The sequence below is a fragment of the Talpa europaea genome (assembly GCF_964194135.1).
Source record: "Talpa europaea genome assembly, chromosome: 6".
In the NCBI taxonomy this organism is placed as follows: Eukaryota; Metazoa; Chordata; class Mammalia; order Eulipotyphla; family Talpidae; genus Talpa; species Talpa europaea.
Window position 1 is genome coordinate 26,096,740 of NC_140072.1, and position 26,568 is coordinate 26,123,307.

Genomic DNA, 26,568 nt, shown 5'->3' on the forward strand with positions numbered 1-26,568 from the left:
CACCATGTTAATGGAATGTAAATTGTTACAGCCATTGTAGAAAACAGTATGGAGGTTTTTCAAAAAAAATTAAAAATATAAGTACCATATGATCCAGCCAATTCCACTGCTGGATATATATCCAAAGGAAAAGAAATGAAGATCTCAAAGAGAGATCTACATTCCATACTCATTGTAGCATTATTCACAATAACTAGACATAGTAAAGACATGGAAACAATCTAAGTGTCCACCTACAGATGAATGGATAAAGAAGAGGTGGTACAGATATAACAATGGAATATTAATCAGTCATAAGAAAGGAAATTCTGCTATTGGTATTGAATGGAACTTGAAGGCGTTATGCAATGAAATAAGTAAGACAGAGAAAGATGATACTATACAACTTTTATGTGGGATATAAAAAAGTGGAACTCATAGAAACAGAGTAAAATGGCAGTTGCAAGGGGTTGGGGAGTGGGTGAAATGGGAAGACACTGATCAAAGGGTACATTTCACCTGAGAAGCTGTGGGAATTCAATATGCAGCCTGATGATTAAAGTCTGACATCTTTTTACATATTTGAACATAACTAAGGTTAAATCAATTACAACTCAATAAAGTGTGAGGGGAAGAGAAAGAAAAAAGCTATTAAAAGATTTCCCTTTTCTACTTCTTTGCCCCTCAGTTAAATACTCTTCTCAGCTCCTGAAGAATGTAAGAGCTATCACATCCACTGAGCCCCACCTCAGACCTCATTTTCTTCAGAAAGTCTTGCCTAATGTCCTACAATGAGAATAAGTTCCACTCTTGAACTCTCAAAACTATTTATACTTTTCTTATAGTAGTTAACATTTTACAGTCTCATAAGCAGTAATCCTCACATATTAATTGCATATTCAAAGAGCATTAGCTATTGAAGGTTGATCTTAATCTGATTCACTTTTTTCTCTTCTCTTTTGTAAGAAAATTTTTCGGAGTATAAGAAAATGTATGTTCATTATAGAAAATTCAGAAAATACAGGAAAGTATGAAGAGGGCCTCCCCTGGTGGCACAGGCGGTTGAGCGCCACGCTGTGCAGCCTTTGCAGCACAGGTTCGATCTTGGCCGGCTGTCGAGGGTCCCACATGGCGCAGCAGACCTCTCCTGTCGCGCCCACAACTCCCCTCAGCAGTTTATTTCATCAGTCTGCCTGTTCTGTCCCCTACTCTGTCTCTGGTGAATCCTCTCACCCTCCCACCAATCTGCCAATCTGGCCTGTACCCTGGTTCTTGTATAAATAAATAAATAAATAAATAAATAAATAAATAAATAAACTCATCTCCCATTGTGGTCCAAATACAAAGAAGCTTAATCTATATTTTGCTTTGGAAATTCAACTCTGGTGAACTTACCCATTGAAAAAACACTATTGTGGTTTTTTTTGGAATTAAGGTGTTGTTTAGTGCTTATATTCTTTTATTTGTTGATATGGGCCTACTTTAGTAATTTTCATTACATTTTATATTTTCAATAGTCTTTCAAGAAATGACAATTCTAGGTGGAATTTGAGTAGTGAAAAAAGCAAGTTCTCACTTTAATTCAACTCCAATTAACCATTAAAAAAATAACTAAAGGGCCTCGCTGGTGGTGCAAGGAGTTAAGATGCAAACTGTGAAGTTTGATCCCGGCAGGCCAAGGGAGCTGCCCACCTGTTGCAGCAGACCTCTCTCCTGACTTGCCCGCTGCTCCACTCAGCAGAGTGTTTTAGTCAATCTGCCTGTTCTGTTCCGCATTCTGTCTCTGGTGAATCCTCTCACCCCCCACACCTCTGGCCTGTACCCCGGTTCTTGTATACATAAATATTTTTAAAAGAAAATTAAAAAGTAACTAAAAATGTATTTCATTATATTCTCATATATTATACTTTGTTGTCCTACCTTTGGATACCACAAGAGTTCCGTAAAGCTGTTCTTTATCCTCTAAGCAATTTTGTATATATCCACTATGACAATTTTATCATCAGTAGACAGTCATTCAAAATGATTACGCCCAATGGTGTACTATATTGGCAAAGCTTTAAAATTATTCAGAGGCAGTCTTCTCTTGCTTATTCACGTGACAGCCATGCGTCTTATGCTAAGCATCATTCTGTGAATTATGTGGGGTAAGGAAGACAACACAATCCTTACCTTACAAGGGCCAAGAGAATTAATATTATTGATTACTACCATAATCCAGGACACATGCAAGCTGCTTTACATACATTATGTGAATGAATTCCAAAGAGAGATATGATATTCCCTTTTATAAATGAGAGCTTAGAAAGGTAACTTGCCCTTATTACACTGTCAAGCAGATGCAAAAGGTGACTTTACTCTTTTGCCTTTGGTTCTATTATGTCTTGCTTATTACATAAAGAGAAGCATATGACTTCCTACTGTAGAACATTTTATCATTATTATCTGAAAATGTGAACTGCATTCCTACTCTGATCAGTGTACTGCTAGTATTGGCACCATGCATGCAGAGCAGCAGAACTCAACAGGCAGACAGCTCCTGTTATTTTCAGATACATTGCACATTCCCAAGGAAAGAATTTCTCTCATTTTCTAGAAAATACAATGGAACTACTTGAGCTACAGAAGCAGCCATTTTAAGACAGCATGTCTCACTGCCTTCTGACAGGACAGATTTGAGTTCTGAGACAGAGTTCACAATTAATCTCATAGTTCTTTTTCATACTAGACATCTCTCTTCTTTGAAAAACATTAACAGAAACTAATTTTCAGGGTTGTTAGGCTATAGTTTAGATTCTATGATAAGCAGTCATCAATATACAAATAAGGAGGCCAAATACCATCTTTTCCTCCAGCCAACAATGGGTACTTTTAAAAAGAGACTTAGAATAATGGCAAAGTTTGGTCTGAGAAAAAAGTGTTTGTGATATATTGACAAATGTATTTTAATTGTTTAACATTCAACAATTTTTCTTAAGGCAATGGGTCCATTTCCTGTGGAATGATTTGCTTATTTTATGGGACACATAATGGTTTAATAATGAACTTAATCACAATTTGGATTGACTTAATAGTTGCCCTTTGTCTTAATTTCAGTAAGCAAAATTTCAATCAAGTCTAGATAAGATATAATAATCCTAAATAGGCCAGGTTTTTGTCACCTACTATTTCCCGTAAGCTGCTTACCATAGTAAAGGGGGAAAAAAAAAAAAAGAAATTCTAAATTAAATGCCAAACAGTTGCAGACAGTACTTGTTTGGCTGATTAACTTGTAGACAAGCATTACAAATAAATCTGAGCATGGTCTGCAGCAAATTAAATTCCACTGCTTTTAAGAACAAAGAATTCCTTGGCAAAGAGGATTAGCAACTTTACACCCAGGAATGCCAGTTTAATTTAATTGTTCCACAATCCAAGATTTAATATGCAAATACCATTTTGATATATAACAGTGAATTTAACAAAGTGAGGAAACAAATTCAATATACAACCAGATTGCCTTTTCTGAACTGTAATTATATACAATAAAGAAGCTGGTCGAGTCACCCCCCCACTCCCTCAGCGTTATTGGGATTGAATAATATTAACATGAATCAGAACAAGTGTAATTAAAGGTTAAAATTTTTAAATGTATTCTAATTAAGAGTCTAAATAGCTGTACAATTAGAATACTTAGTTAAAAATCACACCTCAATGATCTTCTTGGCCTCTTTGTAATTTCCTGTTTGTAGAAAGGCAAAAAACAGATCATAGAGCATTGTCATTTCACCTTGTTCTTGGCTCACGAAGTCCATTGCTAGAGGGAGAAAAGAAATAATATTAGAAGAAAGAATACATAGGAACATAAAATCATTTGAAGGTCTGGACAAATACAAGGAAACTTTATCTTTAAAACAAATATTTAGGATAACAGATTATAGCTCTACCAACCAAATTTCTGTCACATTCCTTTCTTATCTAACCGCATACATTTATGACATTAAGCACCCAAGACTAGGTGAGAAGGGTAAAAAAAATTCTCACAAAGGCAGATCACCACAAAGTAGTGATTTTTCAAAACCAACAGTTATTAAAATCAAGGACATTTATCAATATATAATTAATCAATATTGAAAATATACTTGATATTTTTCTTTTCAATTTACAAATGTAATGAAGTTTCTCTAGATTTGCTTGCCTGCCTGATCAATTTTCTCTTCACAGCAATGTATTGTGATTAAATAAGCAAGAGAGGGAAAAGAAATCCAAATACAACAAGATATTAGAAAGCAACTAACCTTTCTGAATTAGATCAGTCTCTCCTTTCTCTACCAGTTTACATAAGACATCATGAATCCTTGGTAATACTTTATACCTTTGATAGCAGTCAATAGAGACTTCAAGAGCAGCAGGTAAGTCATCCCTTGGAAGCATCAAAATATGAAAATGAAAAAAAAAATCTCATTTAGTTTAGCAAGATATATAATGACCAGTCGAAATGTACACCGCTGAGTTTTATTTAAGGTACAATGCAATAAAGCCAAAGTGAAAGAAAAATAAGAGAAACAGTGCTTATATATAAATAAATATTCAGACAATCATTAGCAGTTCCATTTTTTCTGCTTTATACTGTATTATTTTGTGTACTAAAGGAACATAAAATCACGTTTAAAAAAGGTCAAATAGATGAAGGCATTCTCTGTGATTACTTATAAATAAAATTTGATTTTATCTAAGTTGCTGTAAGAATATATTACTTCTGGAAACAAGGACTACTAGTAAATATTTTTCCAATTACCATGTGTCTTTATGGTTGACAATTCCCAATTTGGGAAACTTTATTAAATATCCATCAATAGCGGGCCTCCCCAGTGGCGCAGCGGTTGAACACTGGGTTGCGAGGCTGCCCGCAGCTTTTGCAGTGCTGGTTCGATCCCTGGCCACCCGCGAGGGTCCCACATGGCACACAGACTTCTCCTGCTGTCCGCTCACTCTGCCTGTTCTGCTCTCTCTGCTCTGGCTCTGGTGAATTCTCTTACCCTCCCGCGCCTCTGACTGTACCCAGTGCTTGTACAAATAAATAAATAAATCATTAAAAAAAAAATGTTAACTTAAAAAAAAAAATCCATCAATAGCTATCTAAGAATTTTCAAGCACTCATATTTTTCATACTGTCACCTCTCTAGATAAGTAAGAAATAACTTCAGAATTCATATATATAGAAAGTTACTGCTGTTAAAACTAGCATATTTTAATGGTCATTGAATTCTAGAACTCTTAAAAAAGTTTTTCACTAGATGGTAAGTTTTAAAAATTACCTCCAATTACAAAGTCAAGGTTTCTCTTACATGGTACTAAAAACATATTGTCATTAAGTCATTTCTTTAATAGAAGTTTGGAAATAAATTTGTGTAGGTCCCCAAAAGCTACTTTTTCCTTTAATGTAAGACACTAGAAAGGCTGAAGAGATTATATAATTCAATTCTACTTGCCACTCTCCTTTACTTTAAAATAGATGAGGAAATTAAAGTACCTAGAGGCTGTCTGCTGAAGGCTCCTGGTAAACAGTAACTGCCATCAGTTCCTTGGACCTCTCACTTTCAGATGGAAATTTATACATCTAATTATACATTACGCTCTATTAAAAGCACTGTTACTTGTTTAATCTAATCAGGTGATGCAATTTGGAATAAGAATTAAAGTTTTTTTTTTTTAAAGAAAATATAAAGGCAATTTAAAAAAAGGGGCATGGTTACTGATGTGGACGGAAGCAGAACTTGTGTCAGTAACTGACAATCTTTGTGGAGAATATCCATTTCTTTCACACCGCAACAGGAAGCAAGCCTTTTTAAATGTTCTGTTGAAGCCCTAACATTTTGGTCCATTATACAAATGTTATGTTGCCCCAGATTGAATTACTATTTTATCTAGATTAAGATTTTAAGCTGTACTAAGAAGTAAAATACCATGAAGAAGTGTTAATTTTATTGCAATAATACTGACACACTGAAAACGAGCCTATCCTGAGGGAACTCTACCTTATCCCCTTACTAAGCCCTGTTTACAGTGCATCTTCTGGCACCCCACAGAGTCATTTGAATTTTTGTCATTTGGGGTGAAGACTAAATTACAGGTTAATTTCAAAACCGCAAGTAGATGTTGCAGGCTAGATTACTGTCATACAAGAGAAATGCTACAGTAGCTACCACATATGATATAAAGCTTTATATAACCAGTATTTTCTCTTGCTTCAGACACAGGTTCAGCTATTCCTTTCCAGAATTCCATTTAATGGATAAATACTGAAAGATTTTTAAGAAGAAAACTAACACATAGTGATTTTTTTTAAGAAGTATGATTTACTTTTTATCAATCCCCAAACTAGAATAGTACTGCCTCAATTGTATTTTCCCCACATTAGGTCAAAGCTATCAATAAATGTACGAATAATTGTTCTGTCAGTCAAAGAGACATGTTAATAGTCTTTGGTCTTCAAATATAAGCTTCCGAAGATTATACATGATCAGAACAACAACAGAAAGACAAGAATAGCAAAATGGAAATAATTCATATATTTGTTAGTAATTTTAAGTACCAATGTTACTCTCAGGTTGCCAATGAAATGAATTAGAAATCCATATTCAAACACTGCACCCAGAGTGTACTGATGATTTATGAACAGAATGACTCATGGGTTCTTTTCAGTTCCTATTATTTACATTCTGACTTGTAGTTGGATCATGTCACTTTAAGAAGAGATAAAAAATGTCCACTCCTCACATAATTTAATGTCACCATTAATCTTTCCTATCAAAGCTTGAAAACCTGTTGATGGAAATGAGAAATATGAAAAAGTACCTAAAAATACACATGGCCATGAAAATAATTACATACTCATAGTATTCTGAATTTCAGTCTCAACTGGTAAGTACTACATACAGCTCAACTGTAGCAAAGTGATATATTTCTAGAAGTGGTGATGAAAAGATTTTCACAATGGTTGAACTCAAAGACCTTTGTGTTCCTCCCAGTTCTAATACTCTAATGTCAGGTTCTATGAAGTTGAGCTTATTAGATGCATCAACTCGTACCAACAGAGAAAATCATCATGTGAAAATACCACTTTCATTAGGCAGGATAAAATCAGTAAGTGCAGCAAAACATCAAAAGGAAAAAGGTGGAAACTGCTTTAAACCCAAAATGTAGGGTAACACTTTACTAATCAGTAGAGAACTGCTAGTTGTGTGGCCTAAAATGACTCTGGTTTCCTTTGAGTGATTTAAAGCACTGGAACTAACTTAAAACTCTACTCTAAAACAAAAGCAATCTTTTGAAGAAATATCACTGATAACATAAATGTGTACTTAAATCTTTGATTACATGCTTATTTCATAACACATATACATAGTTCCTAAAGCTTTTATACCAATGGTATAAAATACAATTTTATACAATTTTATTTCCTGGAAACATTTAACCACTGATTTAGCAAGTCTCATATAACACTAAAAGAAAATCAACTCTTTAACATACTATTATGTCTAAAAAAATAACCCCTCTGTGGCATCTTCAACGATTAGACTCCCTCCCAACATTTCAATGAAATACCTAACTTTCATGAATAAAACTATATGTACTAATAAAAAATAAGCAATCACTTAAAAATGTTTTGATTTATTCAATCAACTTAAGTGCTCAGCACACATACACACAATAGCCTGAGTCCAGTAAGTAATTTGAACACTTAACAGAGTTCTATTTACTAACTTGCATGGATTCTCTTGATCCATAAAAAAATTGATTTCAGAACCTTGAATTCACTTTTTAAAGGAACATAACCATATATAAAACTACTACAAACTAATTTTGCATTATTACATGAAGGAACATTCAAAAAAGCAAGGCTGATGCTCATGTGGCAAATCTGATGTTATCTCTCATTTGAGTCTTTATTATGAATTAAAGTATGCTATAATGTCACTGACAAAAAACACCATATATACATTCACATCTACAAAGGTATCAGAAAACAAGCACTCCTAATTCCAACAAATGCCCCCCCCCTCTCTCTATGTGTATATATATATATGTATATGTAAAAATCACAAATGTGTCATACACTCTTGCACAGTTAAAACAAAGAAGAACCAGTGACAATTACCTATTTACCTAGCTGCAGCTTTAAACTTAGCTACCATACTTACAGTAAATAACTTTCCAATCCAGAGAGTACACTTAAACAACAAATATTGATTTTTAATTGGAATAAAGTGCTTCAACATTATGCACAAAGTGTTAGTGAAGTGGCAATTTACCTAAAGGGCTCTTTCTCAAATCACTAGAAAAAGGGGGCCTGCCTTTAAGGGAGAAAAGAGTTTAAAACAAGGGGGGAGCAACACCTCCAACACTCTAAAAACAAGCTATCCCACAGATCTTAAGCAGATGTTCGGTGCAGAGAGAAATCAATTCAGGAGAACCCATAGTCTTCAGAAAAATTATTCTGTTAAGAGAACCAGCTCTTGAAAGAGCTAAATGTTTTTTTTTCTGTTCATCATCTATAAATGAGGAAGCTTCAAGGAGACTGGTGTTGCAATTACAACTAATCCTCCCCAAAAAATTAACTGTGTTGAAGGCTTTGTAATTTCCCTAGGTACAATTTAGCTGTCACTTACTTTAAAATTTACTCAAACATGCGTTCCGAACAGCACTAACTTCACATGTCAAGTGCTTTCCAGCCAATTGAGTCTAAACTGGAAGTCGGTGTTAAACAACTGAATGATTAGACAAGATAGCTCATTTCCCTGCTCTTTTGTTCAGAATAAAATGCCACATTTACATTATCAGGCTCAACAGGATTTTCTGACAGAGGGAGAAAAAACCCTACGGAACACTGTCCGTGCGAAGCCCATGAAGCCTGTCATTTACCAATCATCCTTCAAAAAGCAATAGCCATGAATGTAACTTAATTACGACCCAATGATCCTTGACGAAAAATCATCTTATCACTGTCCTGTCCCCCTAGGACAAATGAACCACTTTTGTCCTTTGGCACTGATGATGCTAAATTCTTAATTGCAATAATGGAGTAAAAGAGCCAAACCTCCTTAATTTCCTTTCGGCACATATAGAGTTTTACTCTAGAAAGCAAGCATTCCCATAATTAATAAAAGTATCCAGTACAAATGAAGATGCTAAGATTGACGGGGAGTTTGTATGACAGAGTAACTAGCATTTTAAAAAAGTACCTTTTTCCATTTATGTATTAAACTGTTACAGTGAGTTTTAAAACTTACACTGTCATAGGTTTGTCTTAGTGCAACTGTGACCTTAATGAAGAACTCAAGATTAACTTATAAGACTTCTGGAAAGACTCAAAAACTACATAGTTCATGAGTCACTTAAATGCACATGGGCATATCCAAACTGCAGTACAAATCAGCACCAACAAGTCCTTAATGGAAATCAGAAATTAGAGCTTTTTTGATTATTTGCACTAAATAACCCAGTTAAACAGCTTCAGATATTTTTCATATGCAATGAAACCAAAATGGATCAGCTATAAAATAAGTGAATCTGAAACTGCATCATACAAATTTTTATGCTTTTAAAACTAATGGCCCAGATTTCATTAATTTTGTTTCATTTACCAAAGCATGAAGTCTAATCAAAAGGTCTTTTAATGCATTTTAAAGTAGTTCTTTCTTCCTTAATATGGAGGATCGAGGTCATACTCCAGAATCAAGGCACGATTGCAATTAAAAATATTTTTAAGTGTATACAAAGGAAAATGTTTACATAACATTCATTTGGACTACATGTAGTAGGCACATTGGTTTACAGGACAATACAGTGTAAATGAAACAAAAATTTTATTCAACTGCATATTTGCGTTAAATGTTTAAGTGCTATCATTTTGATAATATAGCAGATGAATTTACCAACTTCTACATAATTATGCAAGCCTATTATTTTGAATTTCCTTTGAGAAATGGATAAAAAACAAAATACAGTAACTTTCATACCCACTAGGTTTTTTAATATATTATCCAAGTAATAAACTGACATAGTATTAATTTCTGCTGTGTCTTATCCAATGCTGGGAATGTCAGTTCAAACTGCTAAACCTTAAAGATCCTCTTTCTAAGGAACTCAACATTATGGATTTGTTCCAGAATTACAATATGTGACATTCTCTTTAGAATTTTTGCAATGATGTTTGAAAAAAAATGCTCACCTTTGAATGAAAGAATGAAGATTTTTGTATGATGTTCTGAAATGGTTTTCCTAATTTTATCTCAAATTTGAATAAATAAAACTCATTCCCCAATTGAGCTCACACCTGCTGAGGTCAATTACCTGATATTGCTGAAGATTAAACAAATAAAATACATGTGGACTTTTGGCAAGCTAGTGTAGTTTATCCTAGTACTACACTTGTCATGATTCCGAATAAGTTAGTTATCTTCTATCAGTTGAAGAAAACCCCAATTGAAAAAAGTTTCAAAGTCAATTTTTCTCCTTCAATTTATTACCAACTAGAAAAGCTACTAGTCTTCTGCAAATTTATAAACACGAACTTTTCTTTTATCTCCTTTTTATTATTTCTGTACCTCCAACACAGCTCACAAAACCTTTTCATTATGCTAGATGAAACTGGCAAAGACAGTCAAAATAAATAAATAAAATGAGGTTAAAATGAAAATAACAATTTCTCTATATAACTGATAGTCATAAGAAATCATAGAGAAAAGGATACTAGATTAGATTTCTGCAGCCCAACTTACAGGGACTGCCACATTTTACTGAGACACAATCTCACTGAGCTGTGTAAGCGGAAGCAGAGCATGCTCCAGGTTAACATCTGAATACCACACTATTTCCACTTTCCCTCGGGTAAGCTCTCCTTGGTTCATGAGCCCCATCTGCAGACCTTTTCTGGAAAACTATTGTATCTCGTCTTGTCTTCAAAGTATTTTCATCTGTAAGATACTTTTCTACCATGGCCTCGTTTTCATCATTAATTATTTTATTTTTGCCCAGTAGTGGAGGAGGGCCTAATTCTTCTGGGCACTGGGCCCATTTCTTTCAAGTCCCTATGCAGAGCTCCACATGCAATTTGCAGAGATGGGTCTTTTAAACAATCAAAAAAATTCTAGTAGGAAGCATATTAATTATAGGATTTCTATATAAAGTTGGCTGTGAATATGAGAACTCAGTAACACAATAATTGTTTGAATCACTATTTCTTTAAAAGGATGTAATGCTGAGATTGTGGAGATTAAGATTTGGCCAATCACTAACTTGATAAAATGTATTTTGTTTGATTTCACAGAACATGTATGTTCTTGTATATGTGTATATACATATATATATACACACACACAAATTTGCTAACATAGAGCTAGTTAAAAGAGATGTGTCTTTTATTCCGCATTTTAAATTCAGTACTAAACCATTCATTATAGTCAATTAGTTTTAACCCCTGTTAAAGAAAGAAAAACTACCAGAAATTTGAAAATAGGAAAACCATTATGACGTAGCTTTTATATTTCTATTGGCGTTGACAGGACAACCTCCATACTAAAATCAGAAAATCCTAATCACAAAATAAGCAGATCAAAAACTGCATTACACCATAGAAAGGATGATAAAGAGATAAGATCTAGCAAATTAAGCGAGAAAATAAAAATGCAAAAGAAAAAAATAAATAGTAGTAAATCATCTTACTAAAAAGTTTCACTCATTATAAGAGTAGGTTGATTTTATGGTTTACATTGCTAATAATACCTTAAATTGGGCAAAAATACGAACATTTCAAGCAGAAAACTTTTCAAACTACATAAATGTTGCCCTATCAGCAAAATCCATCTCCTTCCCACAAGTAAGGGAGACAACTTCTATCATATTTGTCAAAGCTAGAATGACTGTATTGGTACACGTAATTAAAATACCATTTGCAGAAAAGGAGAGCTGAGGAGATGTTGCCACATTATTACCTAAAGAGTAGTCACAAAATATAATCAACAGTCTCAGAGTAGCCTTCTTTCTTATATTTATTAATAACCAATACTTACAAGGTTCAAAACTAAATTTGATGTCAGGTAATATGAAACATGCCCCTACAAAAACAGAACAAAACAGAAACCCCGTAGACCATTCCATTGAGAAATAAGCCACAGCACCACAGGGCTGCTGGTTACACTAAAGGTCACCTAAGTTCTCTTATGTGGCAAATAACCTCAGAGGTTTCCACAGCACCACAGTATATGCAAAGTATAATCCTCAAATGATTACTCATTTTTTTAGTGCCAAGATTTAAAATTTAAAATTCAGTGAACTTACTTTTCCAGATATAGAGTGACCAAGGGGGAACTTAAGGAGGCAGATGGTTTTGCTAACCCCAGAGTCATGATGGCTTCATGCAACTGTTTTACTGCTTCAGTTTCACCTCTTAAAGCTGCACCATTCAGGATGTGGAAAAAGGACAAGACTGTTGCATCTTTGATAAGAACATCCTTCTCTTTCATCTCCTTTAGAATGTTAATAGCATCTACAATGAAGTGGCACAAAAGACCGTTAGGTAATTTCATGTAGGGAAAACAAACTGCTATTAAAACAGCATTTCAAACACAGCAGGAATGTAAATTCTAGTGTATAATGCCGATTTCAAGTTAATTACTACTTGCATTTCTAAACGAGACTACAATTATAAATCCACAATAGCATGGTTTTATCATTTCCATGCAACTTTGACTACAAATTATAGATAGGGACTGTGTGCCCACTCTGCACCACATAACCCTGTACGGTCTGCCCTATAGCTGTAAGATCCTCCTAAATGGATGCTTTTATCATTCAGAGCTAACATCTGCTAAATCACACCATTGTTTCTTCAGCAGATGGCTTGTCAGGAGGCCAGATAATAAAGATGTGTTTACACTGTATATACAGCCAGACTAATGGTCTGATACCGATAGGGTCTGTTTGCTATGTCGATACTAATTAGCCAAGCAGAGCCAATGAAAGCTTTCCAAAAGACTGCATGTTAATACATTAGATTCATTAAGCTTCATTAGGAAAGCAGAAACAAACATTTTAGGATATGGAATAAGTGCATTTTTATAATGTTGTTCTTAATTATTGCACAGACAAAATGTTTTGACCGCTTTACAAAATGTGATTTTAAAAAAGCAGGCAAATCCTTATAAAGAGTTTTTTGTGTTAGAAACATTTCCTAGGAAAAAATTCAATATTCTAATCAAGTATGTTCCTCATACATTTTTCACTATAATAAAATTTTAAAGATCTTCTGTAGGAATAAAAAGAAGAGAGTAAAGCTCAAAAGGAAATTTCAAAATAAAGCTAGAGAAAGTTAAGAAACAAGCAAACATTAAGAATATATTATCAAATGTAACTAATTATATTAGGCTCAGTATTAACAATGAGAAAATTAGAGCATGCAAATCAATGATATAATAAGCTAGGCTTCCCCTGCAGAGTTCTAAATAAAAACTTAATAAAATACACATTTTATTAATATTAGTAAAAGATAAGACAAAGACTATTGCAAAATTCATATTCTTACTTATAAGGTCATGTTTATAGGTTTTATGTTCAGCCTTCAGACATTTTTAAGCAAAAACAAAGCCATTAGTGTAGGCATATAAGCAAACTGTGCCATAAGTCATGATCTTCAAACTCACTCCAAACAGCAATGCTAATAAAAACTAGCTGCAGAAATGCAAAAAGCACTGAGCTGTGCAAATGTAAATGACAAGCTTGCCAATCCATTAAAACTAATGGCCTACTCTGTCCATGCAGCTCTGGTTGGATTCACATGCAAATTTGTATGCAAAGTGTTCAAGCACTTTGCAGGACATGATATACCATTAATATCAATTCACATGTTATTCCAGTGGCAAGATACTTGCATCACATATTTCCTTTATGTGCTGACGCTTACCTTGGAGCTTGCCATGCTTTCCCAATACTTTTACAAGGCCTACATACTTGCTGGTGTCAAGGACAGCAGATGAATCTAAACGGTCACTAAAAATTAAAGCCATATTTAAATTATGTTGAGTAACTGTGAAAAGGACTACAACATCTCTTTTAATCACTCTACAAAAATTCATAACAGTGTGAATTATAATCACACTGGCCTTGCCATATCAGCTTTTTATTTTATTTTTTGATGCGCTATACAAATTTACATATATTTATATTCACAGTGACAAAGGAAGTAAAAATCTAATACCACATATATACTGTATTCTTATATCTGCAAATGATTAATGAACTCTTTAGTTTGATGGTGCTTTGTCATGAACACTGAAATACCAAAAAAGATACTTTTATTTGATAAATCTATGAGGATAGGAAACCAAAGATGAGAAACTGACGCAATTAAGTTTACATACAACATAAAAATAGGATTGTTTAACAAGCCTTATAAAACATTTCTATCACCACTGTTGTGATATGCACTTGTATAATCAATGAGAATAAACAAATCCCTGATGTTAAGGACTAAAATGTCTTATACTTAAAAGACTCCTTGATAAAAACAAGTCATAATCAAAGAGCCTAATTATGAAATTCCAAAAACACAAGAATCTTAAAAGATTACATTATATAAGAGAATATTTAATTTACATGATGCATCAAGAACTGTACATCAGCATAAATGGTGACGACTTGTTTCAGTGCCAGGGTACTCACAGTTCTTGTTTCAGGTTCAATGCATCTTCTGCATTATCGTGTCGACAGCATAAATTTATTAAAGCTGCATAACCACCGATAGTCATTTCTGATTCATATTTTGCTTTCACTTCAAGAGCTTTCTGCATATTCTAAAATAAAGGATTGAAGTGAAAAAGGAAGAAGAAATGAACAGAAGGGTGTAAAAATTTCTAATTTTGATGGTCAGCATTTAGAAAAAGTTAACAGCAATTTGAAAAATAAATGGATTCCTGTTATTAACTTTACCCTGTTTCTTGGTACTTTTATTCTCCTCTTAAAAAGCAGGCAAGTCAGTTCTATATATAGGGCTTAAAAGATTTATCTGTAATGCAAAACAGGCTACTATTTATGCCAAATTTGATGCTTTAGCCTTGGGTGTTGCATTATAAGACTTCCAGATGATAGATATGTACCAAGTCAGCCTCTATTCACAGTCCAATTTCCATATACAGAAATAAATATCTTTGCAAAGTTCTTCACAGTCCAGTTTAAATCCAAGTAATGTGAAGACATATTTTAGAATTTAACAGTAACACGTCATAATAATAGTCAGTTATATCTTATTCCCTGACAAAAAGAGGCATACGACCAAATCATATTGAACTAGAAACTGAAAAAGTCTAGGATATACCACAAATTGCAGCCACACACTAAAATGAACACAAAGTACAGCTGGACGCCTGCTGAAAAAAGGCAAAAGACCCTTTATCTCAGAAAGAGCTTTTTTCCTGCAGGAAAATGGAATTTCAATCCCTGCATTAACAACCTAGTAATATTTGACTTGCAAATGACTACTGCATGTATCAGTTGCTTGACAATCTAGATATAAGAGACCAGAGCCATGGCTTGAAAGGACATTTGGCATGTATGATAAACCTATCACGGCTGTTACTATCATTCACTTTGCAGATTATTGTAAACAAACTACAGCAACTTGAAAACATGCCATTCAAGGTGTAGCTGAAATTAGTTAACCTTTCATTTAATTGCATTCTTCATATGCATGACATAAAATAATCAAATGCAAAAATCATAAATATTATATTTGGCTTTGTTTAATGTTATATTTACAGAATATTTACCTTAATAGCATATTTGAAATACTAAAAAAAAGTGTTACCTCATCTGAACAAAGCAGTAATATGAGTTGCTTTAGGACATCTCCTATAGGTTGATTTTCAGCTTTTAGTTTTTGAAGTGTAGACTCCAAATCAGATGATGAAAGCTGCTGCACAGTTTACAGAAGAGAAATAAAAAAGAAACTTACTACAAAAATAAAATGTACCCTTTACCTCTTGTCACTCTTCTCTTTAAAATGACCTTTCCTGACTATTATAAACACTATTAGGGATATTAATCTGGGGATTTGTGGTGGACCGCAAGGGTTTATAAAGTTCCTGAAATTATATGCAAATTTCTTATAGATGTATACTTTTCTCAGATAGGGAATACTTTTATCAACTTCTTAGAGGTATACATATGATAAAAAAAAGTTAGGAACCACATTTTTATGGTTTTATGAAGAGTCTAGAATTCTCACTAATGTGACTATGACAGCATGTAGTTTATAGCCCAAAACCTACTTACTTTTCGGGAGTCTGTCTTCTCTCTTTCAACCAACATATTAACATCCTAAAATTGGGATTTAAATTACAACAGAATTAGAAAACACATGGAAAAACAGTATCAGCAAATGTCAAAAGCAAATTTTGGAAGTCTCACCTCATTTTTCTAAAATTTCCCAGAAATTCTGTTCATACTTTATTTACCATTGTAATACATGTTTTAAATGCATTCTTCAATATATAAACAGTATTCACCAACAAACAATGAAAAGTCTTGTTTTAATGGTTCTCATTAAAATAACATTTTCAGGCCCAAAGCATCAAATTTCATAAAATTTTTAAATTCTCTCATATAAATTTAACATTTTAAAAAGTTGATTATTATGTTACACACACCTTAATCAGCTCAGGAACATGATAGCTATCCAGTAGATTACGAATGCCTCTGTAGATATTTTCAGGAATTTTGATATTCTGTTCAAAGGGAAGGGAAGGGGGAAAAAAATCCTGAGTTTTAGACAACCAAACTGAAATTTGTCTAACAGAAATTATCTCAGACATAATTTAAGTCTCCAACTCGTGTATGTCATTGAGAAGTGGTCTGGTTGTACTTAAAAGCAGCAATTTCAAATCTAATAGATACATGTCAGGCAGGACAGGCATTATATAGCAAAAAATGAAATGGTACCATCTCCTTCAGCTGATGGAAGTATTGTCTCAAACGCTCCTCCTTGGCCTGTACCTCTGAGTCACTCATGCTGTCAATCAAGTTATAAAGAAAATAGCCAACAGCTTCTGTGGAAAAAAACAAGAGAAAGCATTCCACTAAAATTACTGAGACTGTCATGTTATCAAGATTAATTTATAAGAAATCATTTTGGTGTGAGATGTCACCCTGATGAGAGGCTCTGAAATGGCAACAATGATCACTGAGGCATAGAGATTATGTGGTTTGGGAGCATATATCTAACTGGTGAGTGAAAGGAATATTAATTATTTTCAGACCGAGTGACAGCTTTTCAGTACTGAATCTTACTTCAATCTATTTTTTTCCACCATTTGTGACAGAAGTGATCCTGCCCAAGGCCTTACCCCTTTCCTGTCCAAATCGCAAGTAGTGAGAATAAATAAATGCCTTATACACATTTCTATACTATTTTTTGGTGAGCAATATTTAGGAAAACACGTAAAATTTGAAAGGATGGTTAAATATTGAGTACAGAAAGTTAAATAATTTTAATAAGCAGATACAGTAATCTTGTGGAGAGCTGCCTATTAGTCAATGAAAAACCAAGATTAACAAAGATGTTTTGTAACAACAGTAATTTTCCTATGCATTCAAGCATAAAATGTATAGGGCCATGTGTTAATATTTAGGATAGGAAATTTGAACTTCAAGGATACCTTCTTAAAGAAAAGCAAATACAGTATTTTTCATTATATGAAAATGAAAAATCACTAAATGTCAAAATAATATATTTGGGGTAATAAGGTTTTATTTAAAAGGAAAAAGTCTGTAAGACCTCTTTATTACTTTTTATGTTTAAAATTAACTACACCTGCAACATATTAAAATCACAAATACTAAGTCTGTTTCCATTGGTGCTATAAGAAGCAGCATTTCCTCAATATCTGAAAAGAAAGTGTTCCAAGCCTGTCTTAAAAAAATAATTATGATAAAACCAAACACCTACAGCTCTCAAAATACTATGGTTATCAATACTAAGCTTTATAACCAAATGTTTTCAATTTCATGTTCAAATAGAAAATGTTTACTGCTGTAATCCTTCTAGCCCATCATTACACCGAAGAATGAATTTGTGGATAAGTTACAATCATCGAAATTGAAACGCTACCCGTTGGTCCTGGAGGCTCCTGGCAATACCGTCCATCCTTGTACAACCGTTCTGTTATCTGGTAAGACAGAAAATTTGTGCATTGCAGCAAGAGAGGCAAAAAGGAACAAACACAATCTGAAATTGAATTCTTGAAATAATATAGCCTCACCCGAGTAAGGTATTATTCTATATCACAGTAATTCAACACCACCCCCACCTGCCAAGGAGATTGTTTCATTTTTAAATAATAGGTTTACCTTTTAAAAACAAAAGCAAAACAAACCTATACTGGAAGAAAACTGCAATGTTTCATGAAATGTCACTAAGAAAGTCTCTAAAATGATTTTGTTGTGTGTTGTTTAAATTAACTATTTGTATGTTGTTATACATAGTAAATAGCTTCTAGGAATTATCAACCAATATTATTTCTTATCATACTGTTCTTGGTCTTGTTGAAACTGGACACATTCTGTCTTTTAAATGAAGTTTTACAGAAACAATAAAGTCAAATATCCTGGACTACTAAAGCATTTGTTGTTATCCTTTGAGAACATTACCCTAGTCATTTTAATGGCATTAAAGTAAAACAGACGAAAAGTGCTAATGTTTTTTGTTTTCATGGGTTCCTAGCCATTGAATAAACACTAAATGACATACACAATACTTATTTTCAAGTTCAATTTTGACAAAATTTTAAATTAAAAAATCCAAATACATATTTCATGATGAAAATGATCACAAAATCTATAGTACTGACTTGTAACTTTTGAACAGTGTTTGACTACTCTTTATATATTCCCCTTTCAAGATGAAGATAATAAAAATGTAAAGATGGAGTTGTTTTCCAAAGTGATATGCGTTAGAAACTCAGCACTACTTTACTACATTCTATGACTAAACTTATTTGCTCTTAAAATAGTGCTGGTACCTACTATATTTGCTTAAATGGAAAATTAGACAAAATTGATCATATACCATTTCATTCCACCATAAAAACCATGCTACAAGGAAAGTTCAGATAGAAACTGTTCAAAAACAAAGCAAAACAAAATTACCCTCACTTAGAAACTGTTTCTTAATCAACAAAGACACAAGTAGAAGAGACATTAAATAATGCCAGAATCTGTAGCTGTACATCAGATATGCCAGCCATATTTAATAACAAATTTTGAATAAAAATACTTAATGAATAAACCAATGAAAAATCTTTTGGGTCACAAAAGTGCCACTAAGCATGAATATTCCCAGCACACATGATACTTCATTATATACTTTGAGTGGCAACAGTGTAAGTAACACTAAAAATAGAATTGAATGATACTTAGAATTTAAAAATATTTAAATTGGGGATTTCAGTAAATAATATACATTCTCATATTATTAAGGTACAAATATTTCTTCTACTTCAGCATAAAGATACATGTATAAAATATCTTTGGATAAAAGCAGTTTACTTCTTATAAAGATAGCAGTTAATAACTGGTCTGCTTATCATTCATATAAGATATACTTTCAAAATGTATATATATATTTATTTTAAAAATTATTAAATTTGTATGGTCAAATGTCACTGCAATAATGCTAACAGTTGTCCTGTGGAAAATTTCAAAGCCATATAAAGAATTTAGAACTGAGTCAAGGATAGCTTTAATAATAAATTTCATGCATCAGAAAGAGTTTTAAAACTACCAACTTCAAGATTCTAAATTCAATAAACCATAATAGTATATCATAAATGTGTGAAGCTATTTTGCTCTTACTAGGTTTTCATACATCACTTTATGATTTTTCCATATTAGGAGTACTTACCTTGCTCCAAAGATCTATATTCATAGACCTGCAGAGGGCAGCAAAGGATTAAAAATGAACCAGAGATTTAAAAAACAATCTATGTTAAAATGCACTAGCATTTATTACACATAATGAATGCACACAAACCAGTCTTAAAATAAATAGGCAAATTATTGTTTCCAAAATCAAGCTGAATTATCAGGATGAAATAATTCAGGAAGGCTGACTTTCACTTACTTTCAAACAACAAAGTAAAGGTTATTGTAAAAAAAGACTAGTATCATTAAGAACCATCCCTAAATCTTTGGGTTCAAGTTTAATGGAGCATAATATTTCCATAGGCTCAAAGTGCCCAGAGACTACAGATGACGTAACTGTAAAAAATAATAGCCATATAATGGAGAAATCAAATATTTTCACTGGGTGCTCATGAGATACTGACGTGTATTTAAGGTAGATTCACTGAGAAGAGCAGTGTCACTCCTACAGCATTCCAGTCAGGGTAGAAAACCTGACGCTCATCATGGGGACCATCATAAAAAAGCTGGCCTGGATTCACCAAAAGTATTAATTTCATAAAAGACAAAGGTTGAAGAACTTGACCAGCGAAAAGACAACTAAAATCCATTCCTAAACTGGAATATAAGAGGGGGCAGAATATAGAAAAGAAGATAATTTATAAAAGCAGATACAAAGAGTTCTCTGCACTACACTTGTATTTTTCTATAAATATGAAATTATTTCAAAGAAAAAAAGAATAGCCCACCAAAATTTTGCCTATTTATTGAAAAACCACTTGTAAAATAGGATAACCAAGGAATACTGCTCTTAACCTATTTCTAAGCTTTTTGTACTTAATTCAAACATGATCTAAATTAAGAAGATAAATTATATATTTTAATGGTGAAATTTTACACTGTAAATACATTTACACAGTAAAATATCCATAGGCCTTTTTGAACTTGATGTTGGGCAGTCTGGGGTTGACTACATTTGGGTATAATGAGTTAATGGGGCATTTACTTGTACTTTAAAACCATCCAGAATTAACTACTCATACATATAACTTGGATGGATTTTAAAAGCACTATGCTAACCAAAAAAAGATCAATTTCAAAATATTATGTAATTTATGAATCCATTTATATAACCTTAGCAAATTAAGAAAATTGTAGAAATTGAGAACAAATTTCTGGTTGCCACCAGTTAGGGATGGTGGAGGAGAGGGAGTCAGTTATGACTCTACAGGAGTAGTGCTGGGTCTCGGGGGGAGGGGGTGAGAAAATTGTGGTAATGAAGTAGTTCTGTATTTTTACTGCAGTATCTTCATTCAAGGTTACATGAATCTACATGTGATAAAATGACATACGTACACATACATTATATGAATGTCAAAGTGCTGATTTTGATAACCTACTATAGTTACATATAACTACTTGAAGATATAACTATTCAGGAGAAATGGGTGGAGAGTACATAGGCTCTCTTCCTGTGATTCTATAATTATTTAAAAATAAAAAATAAAAATGTGTTCCATGCCCTCCTATAATCTTCTACCTTGTGATGAAATCATCCCTCCCGCCACCAAACAGATTAAGAAGAAGAACGACCTTCTCTATAGATAGGGAAAAAAATCATCTGAGATATCAGTTAATAGAAGAAATGATGAACTGACCAAAAAACTGTCTCTACTCTGCAGTGGAAAACAGTCACGCAACTATTGGGCTGTTGGAAAAGTCATGACATTGTTTTCTATGTTTTTCATGCAAAAATGCATCATGACTTTTCCAACAACTCAGTATTACACAATAGTTTCCATCTCAACCATCCACTCATTACTCAGTAGTCTCCTCTGACTACATGGCATTTCCATATGGAAAAAAAAGATTTTCTTTTTAACCTACTAGTAAAGTCAAAAAGAGTAACACTGCAAGAGTTCAGAATAAAAAGCGATGGAGTAAAGAACAAGATAAAGTGAAAAAATCTATGTTGATAAAAATTAGGCATCTTTCTTGGTTAGGTTATGAACAGCTTTAATTCCAAGGAATTTTAGCCTGCAGAGCTTACCATATCTAAGGAATGGGAGGAAAAAGAAAATCAGAATTTGCAAGGAAGTGAGATGAGAGGCCAGTGCCCAAAAGTGCACACAACACTGAGCAGCAAGACTTGCAGTGGTGGGTTACCTCCTCTGCCCTTTGGGAATTTAATGATCTATTTTTCTCAACTATCATTAATTTTGTCTTGTGTGAAAATATTACAGCAGTTATGATATTTTACTTAAAATAAATTCTGAGATGTACACTGAAATATCTATAGGCTAGAATGTTAAGAGGTCTGTATTTTAACAGTCCAGGAAGAAAGGTGGTGGGAAGGACTAGATAAGACTGTCAATATCTAAACTGCTTGAGTTGGGTGCTGGTACTAAAAAGATCACCTTTGTGAGTGTTTGATATTCCACAGTAAAAAATATATACATACCACCTCTGATCTAGATTTTGTGCCTCTACTCCAAATCTCAACACTAATAATGTAGATTTTGTGTATTTTTTAAAGTTTAGTCCTACCTTTCACCAAATGTCTCTGAATATTCAGTATTTGAATAAAAATATTGCTAAGAAATTAATTTGCCCTCAAACCTTGCATCGAGTACCCAAAGAAGGCATGGACATAAACTTTCAAAGTTGTACATATATCTAAAAACCTGAAAATGACTAAAAGCACTACCTTGAACGTGAAGCTTCATAATGGATAGCACAGGCTCAAGAGAAAAATAAAATAAAAGACACAGAATCTTTTAAAACCAAGCTTTTGAAAATAGTTAATACTTCTTCACCACATGTTCATTCCTTAATCCACTGCAATCTGGCTTCTGGCCCCAAATCACCACTAAAAGTGCTCTTGCTAAAATTACCATTAATCCTAGCTCAAAATTTAACTGGTCCTCTTTGACTAAGTTTTGAGATTTGTGTTGATCATTTCTGCCAATTTCCTAGTGATGCTATTTAATCTCTTTCAGATATTATCCTTCTTTAACTGTTCCTTAAAAGCAAGTCTCTCTACTAGGTCCTAAGTGCATGATTTTTTTTTTTTAAATTTTATTTTTAAGATGATCGTGCATGCAGGTATTTAAGTTCCTTGCTTCAGGGAAGAAATAGAAAGGCTAAGTAAAGTATCTTCAGCTGGAAGTTCATCAAAAGGTAGCCCTGCCCCCAAAGGATTCCACATATTGTTAATCACCTCTTCAGACTGTCCTGTTCCCTCATTTACCCCTACCTGTACCCTTCTCTCCCTTCTTTGGTATCTAATGTCAGTCTGTTCCTCACGATCTTTCAATGGATCAAAGTCCTGACTCAACGTCTAAACCTTGTAAGTTAGAATGAAATAATGCATGAAGAGCCGTAGGCTACCATTTTGGTTTTATTTATTGTCATTATTTCATGGTTTCCTGGCTCGCATTCTATCAATCCACCTGCAGGTCCCCAAAGGCACTGCCTCTCAGTCTTAATGCCTTTCCCTAGGATGCCCTTTCCTCCCTCAGTGCACATTCTTATCCTTCCTTCAGTACTTAGCTCAGCACTTTTGTTACACATCTTGCCCTGATCCAACCCTCCTCTAAACCAACTTTGGCAGTTGCTTTCTTACTTTCTGATTTCTAACAAAGAACAATGTGGGGGCAAGAGATTTCCTATTCATCCATGAAAGACCTATTATCTCCAGGTCCAAGCCTTGACACACACTAGTAAGAGTTAATATTTTCTGAACATTCACATATTGGAGATCGTGAAGTACTTCCCCTCCCTCTGTAAAACGTCAGGAGTGGGAGTCTCAATGGCTCACTGAAAAGAGGATCTTAACATCTGGCATTTTAACTTGGTGACCTGATAGGACTAACTTCAGAAACGATTTTTTCCTTTTTAACCACATGTGAAAGATCACTCCAGTGGTATAGACTTACACTTGCTCATGGGTCAGAAAACCCCTCCTTCTATTACAGAAGACTACAAAGACTTAAACGCCTCCACATCAGTTCTGAACCATTTCTCTTTTTTGATACATTCTATTCTCAGACAAGCTTTGAACTAGCTTAAGTGACATTTTGTCTATTGGAAGTCACTCTAATTCTGGTAGTGGAATGTATATTGCCCTCTTTCCCAAATGAATTTTACTCAGTTTGTAGTTTTACTAAAAGCTTCTTTTCTTTTAGGTCTTATTCATACTGAATACCTTCTCACTCTGGATTTTGATAGGAACTCACCAAATTTATCAGATAGACAGGTGCCCTTTAAGATATCCTTAAAATCACTTTTTTAAAAGTGTGAAATTAAGAATTTCCTAATAATCTCACTCTAACTAAGCAGTATGAATTTTTAATAGTTTTCTCCAGGTGATTTTTGTCTAAATATATATTAGAAAACAATTTAATTTATAAGTTGAAAAACTTCAGAAACACCTTATACTTGATTAGTATTCACTGCCCATTTCTTAAGCGTATCAATTTATAGAAATACTAATTTACCACTTACATGCTACTCTCAAAAGATGAAGAAAAAGTTTTTCAAAAATATTGTGAGATAGCATAAAAATTAATCTGGTCCAAAATAGGTTACAGAATACATACTAGCAGCTACCTTCTTTCCTGGGCCTACCACTACTAAGCTGGCAGTTTTTAATAAAGGCAGACACCTAATCCAAAATATTTCATTCCAGCATTGAAATGCATATCCAAGGTTCCCTTAGGATTAACTAAAATGACAAGGACATCTCATTTAATGCTCTACAACTTACATTTCTGATTAACTATGAGTAATTATTTTCAGAAAGTAGTTTTAAGCGAATCTCTTTTCTGTTAATCCTTATAGGAGTTTCAGGTAATCATTTCATCTCTACTGGAAAGGCCAATCAGTATAGCACTCAGTTTTCTTCTAATCATTCAGCCCATTCTAAAGCTGTGAGCACCCAACAGGACCTGGACAAACATGCGCTAGGTGAATATTACAGTAGTTGTACAGAATGTACTGACAAAGGAATTTTAAAATATGAAAAAACCATTTGATTCAGCACGTATTAAAGAACAAACTAGCTACACAATGCCGAGAAAATGGTTGCAATGACACTGAAAACATTTTGTATTTTTAGGCATTTTGTATTTTTAGGGATTAGGGGTGGGAGGAAAAGAAAGTCACAAATACTTCAAACTATGCAAATGCCAAATTACCACATCCTAAAACTTTTCTATATCTAATAATAAGAAAAATTCATCATTATAATATAGACTTAGATCTTACAGATATGAAATACTTCTTTGAGGAATAGTTAAAGCTTGATCAGAATAGTTCCCATTCCTAGTAATCTCAAAATACAGTAGGGTTAGCAGATGGAGTACAATTTTCAAACAGTGCTTTTCTCTTTAAAGCAAGATCTTTACTAAATCTATGTGTATTTCTTGGAAAAGATGATATAAAAAACTGCCCAAACTCAAATGAACTACTTATTAGGAAGAATAAAATAGGTAAGATTATTTTAGGTGACTAGAATATTGGAAGACAAGAAATATCTGTATTAGACTGGTGGTTATCAAAAGGTAAAGGAACTGTGAGTGGGTGAAGTAGATAAAGGAGGTAATTCTATAGCCATGGATGGAAACTAAACTTTTGCTGGTGATCATGATGCATTATGCACAGATGTTGAATTATAATGCTGCAAACCTACTATGTTATAAACTAATGCTACTTCAATAAAGAAAAAAAGAATATCTTTCCTAAGATAGCAGTTCAAAAGACAGAAGGAAACAGTCCACATTCAGGCACAGAACATTATATAGAGTGATTACCTTACCTCCTAAAGCCCAGAATTAGGCTGCCTCTCAAAGAAGCAAACGAGACAGGCAATGTATTTGATTCCACTGCAAAAGAAAATGACCATTAAATCCCAAACCAAAACAAACAATCTAAAATTAGGAACTTGTTTAGAAACACAATTGTACTAAAACCTTTCAATTTTCATTTTGGAAATTTTATATTAAAAATGAAAATGTTTCCCCACAAAATTTAATATAATACATATTTATAATATAAATAACCCTTTTAAAATAATTCTACTTTCTAAAACATTTTCATGAATACACACAACTAATGAATTTATAAATATTCTTTCATATAGTCAATAAATGGGAATAACTAATTAATCTACTGGCATACATACCAAGGCTAAAAGTTACTAGACAATGTAGTTCTCTAAAGGAAGAGGATGTCAGTACCCATAGGACTTTACTCAAAGGCAATAAATGAGGGGAAAAATTTTTTTTCAGAGTGATGTTGTGTTTGCAGAATCACTCACACTTATTTCATTTTCTGCTATGATCAATGACTTGCATCATGCAAAATGTCAATCTAAAGTCTTTATACCTCTGTTATGCAATTTACTTACATTAATAATCTATTTTTCTGTACAGTTGTTTGAGTTATTGTTCAGTTTGGCATTTAATAATCTACAACACTAGATGTTTCAGTGCTGACATCATTAGCCTGATTTGCCTTAAGAGTGAAGTCTTTAATGCAGAAGGTCTGTTCTTCACATAACCCTTGCTATAATAAGCAAGAAGGAATCACAGCAGGCATCTAAATTTTCCCGTTATTAAAATGTTGCCACATTTTAGATGTATGTATGTAATTGAC

At 33.3% G+C, this 26,568-nt stretch overlaps 1 protein-coding gene across 1 annotated transcript in view; it reads right to left on the reverse strand.

Moving 5' to 3' along the window:
- Positions 1–26,568, reverse strand: part of LRPPRC (leucine rich pentatricopeptide repeat containing) — a gene marked incomplete at both ends in the record, with an annotated part of 89,990 nt that overhangs the window by 32,569 nt on the left and 30,853 nt on the right. The window contains 12 exons of the mRNA XM_084234780.1: positions 3,669–3,775; positions 4,257–4,381; positions 12,301–12,508; positions 13,922–14,007; positions 14,680–14,810; positions 15,821–15,928; positions 16,288–16,332; positions 16,662–16,739; positions 16,954–17,060; positions 18,122–18,179; positions 19,913–19,940; positions 25,730–25,796. Of these exons, the coding sequence (XP_084090906.1) occupies positions 3,669–3,775; positions 4,257–4,381; positions 12,301–12,508; positions 13,922–14,007; positions 14,680–14,810; positions 15,821–15,928; positions 16,288–16,332; positions 16,662–16,739; positions 16,954–17,060; positions 18,122–18,179; positions 19,913–19,940; positions 25,730–25,796 (1,148 nt within the window). The remainder of the gene's footprint in view (positions 1–3,668; positions 3,776–4,256; positions 4,382–12,300; positions 12,509–13,921; positions 14,008–14,679; positions 14,811–15,820; positions 15,929–16,287; positions 16,333–16,661; positions 16,740–16,953; positions 17,061–18,121; positions 18,180–19,912; positions 19,941–25,729; positions 25,797–26,568) is intronic.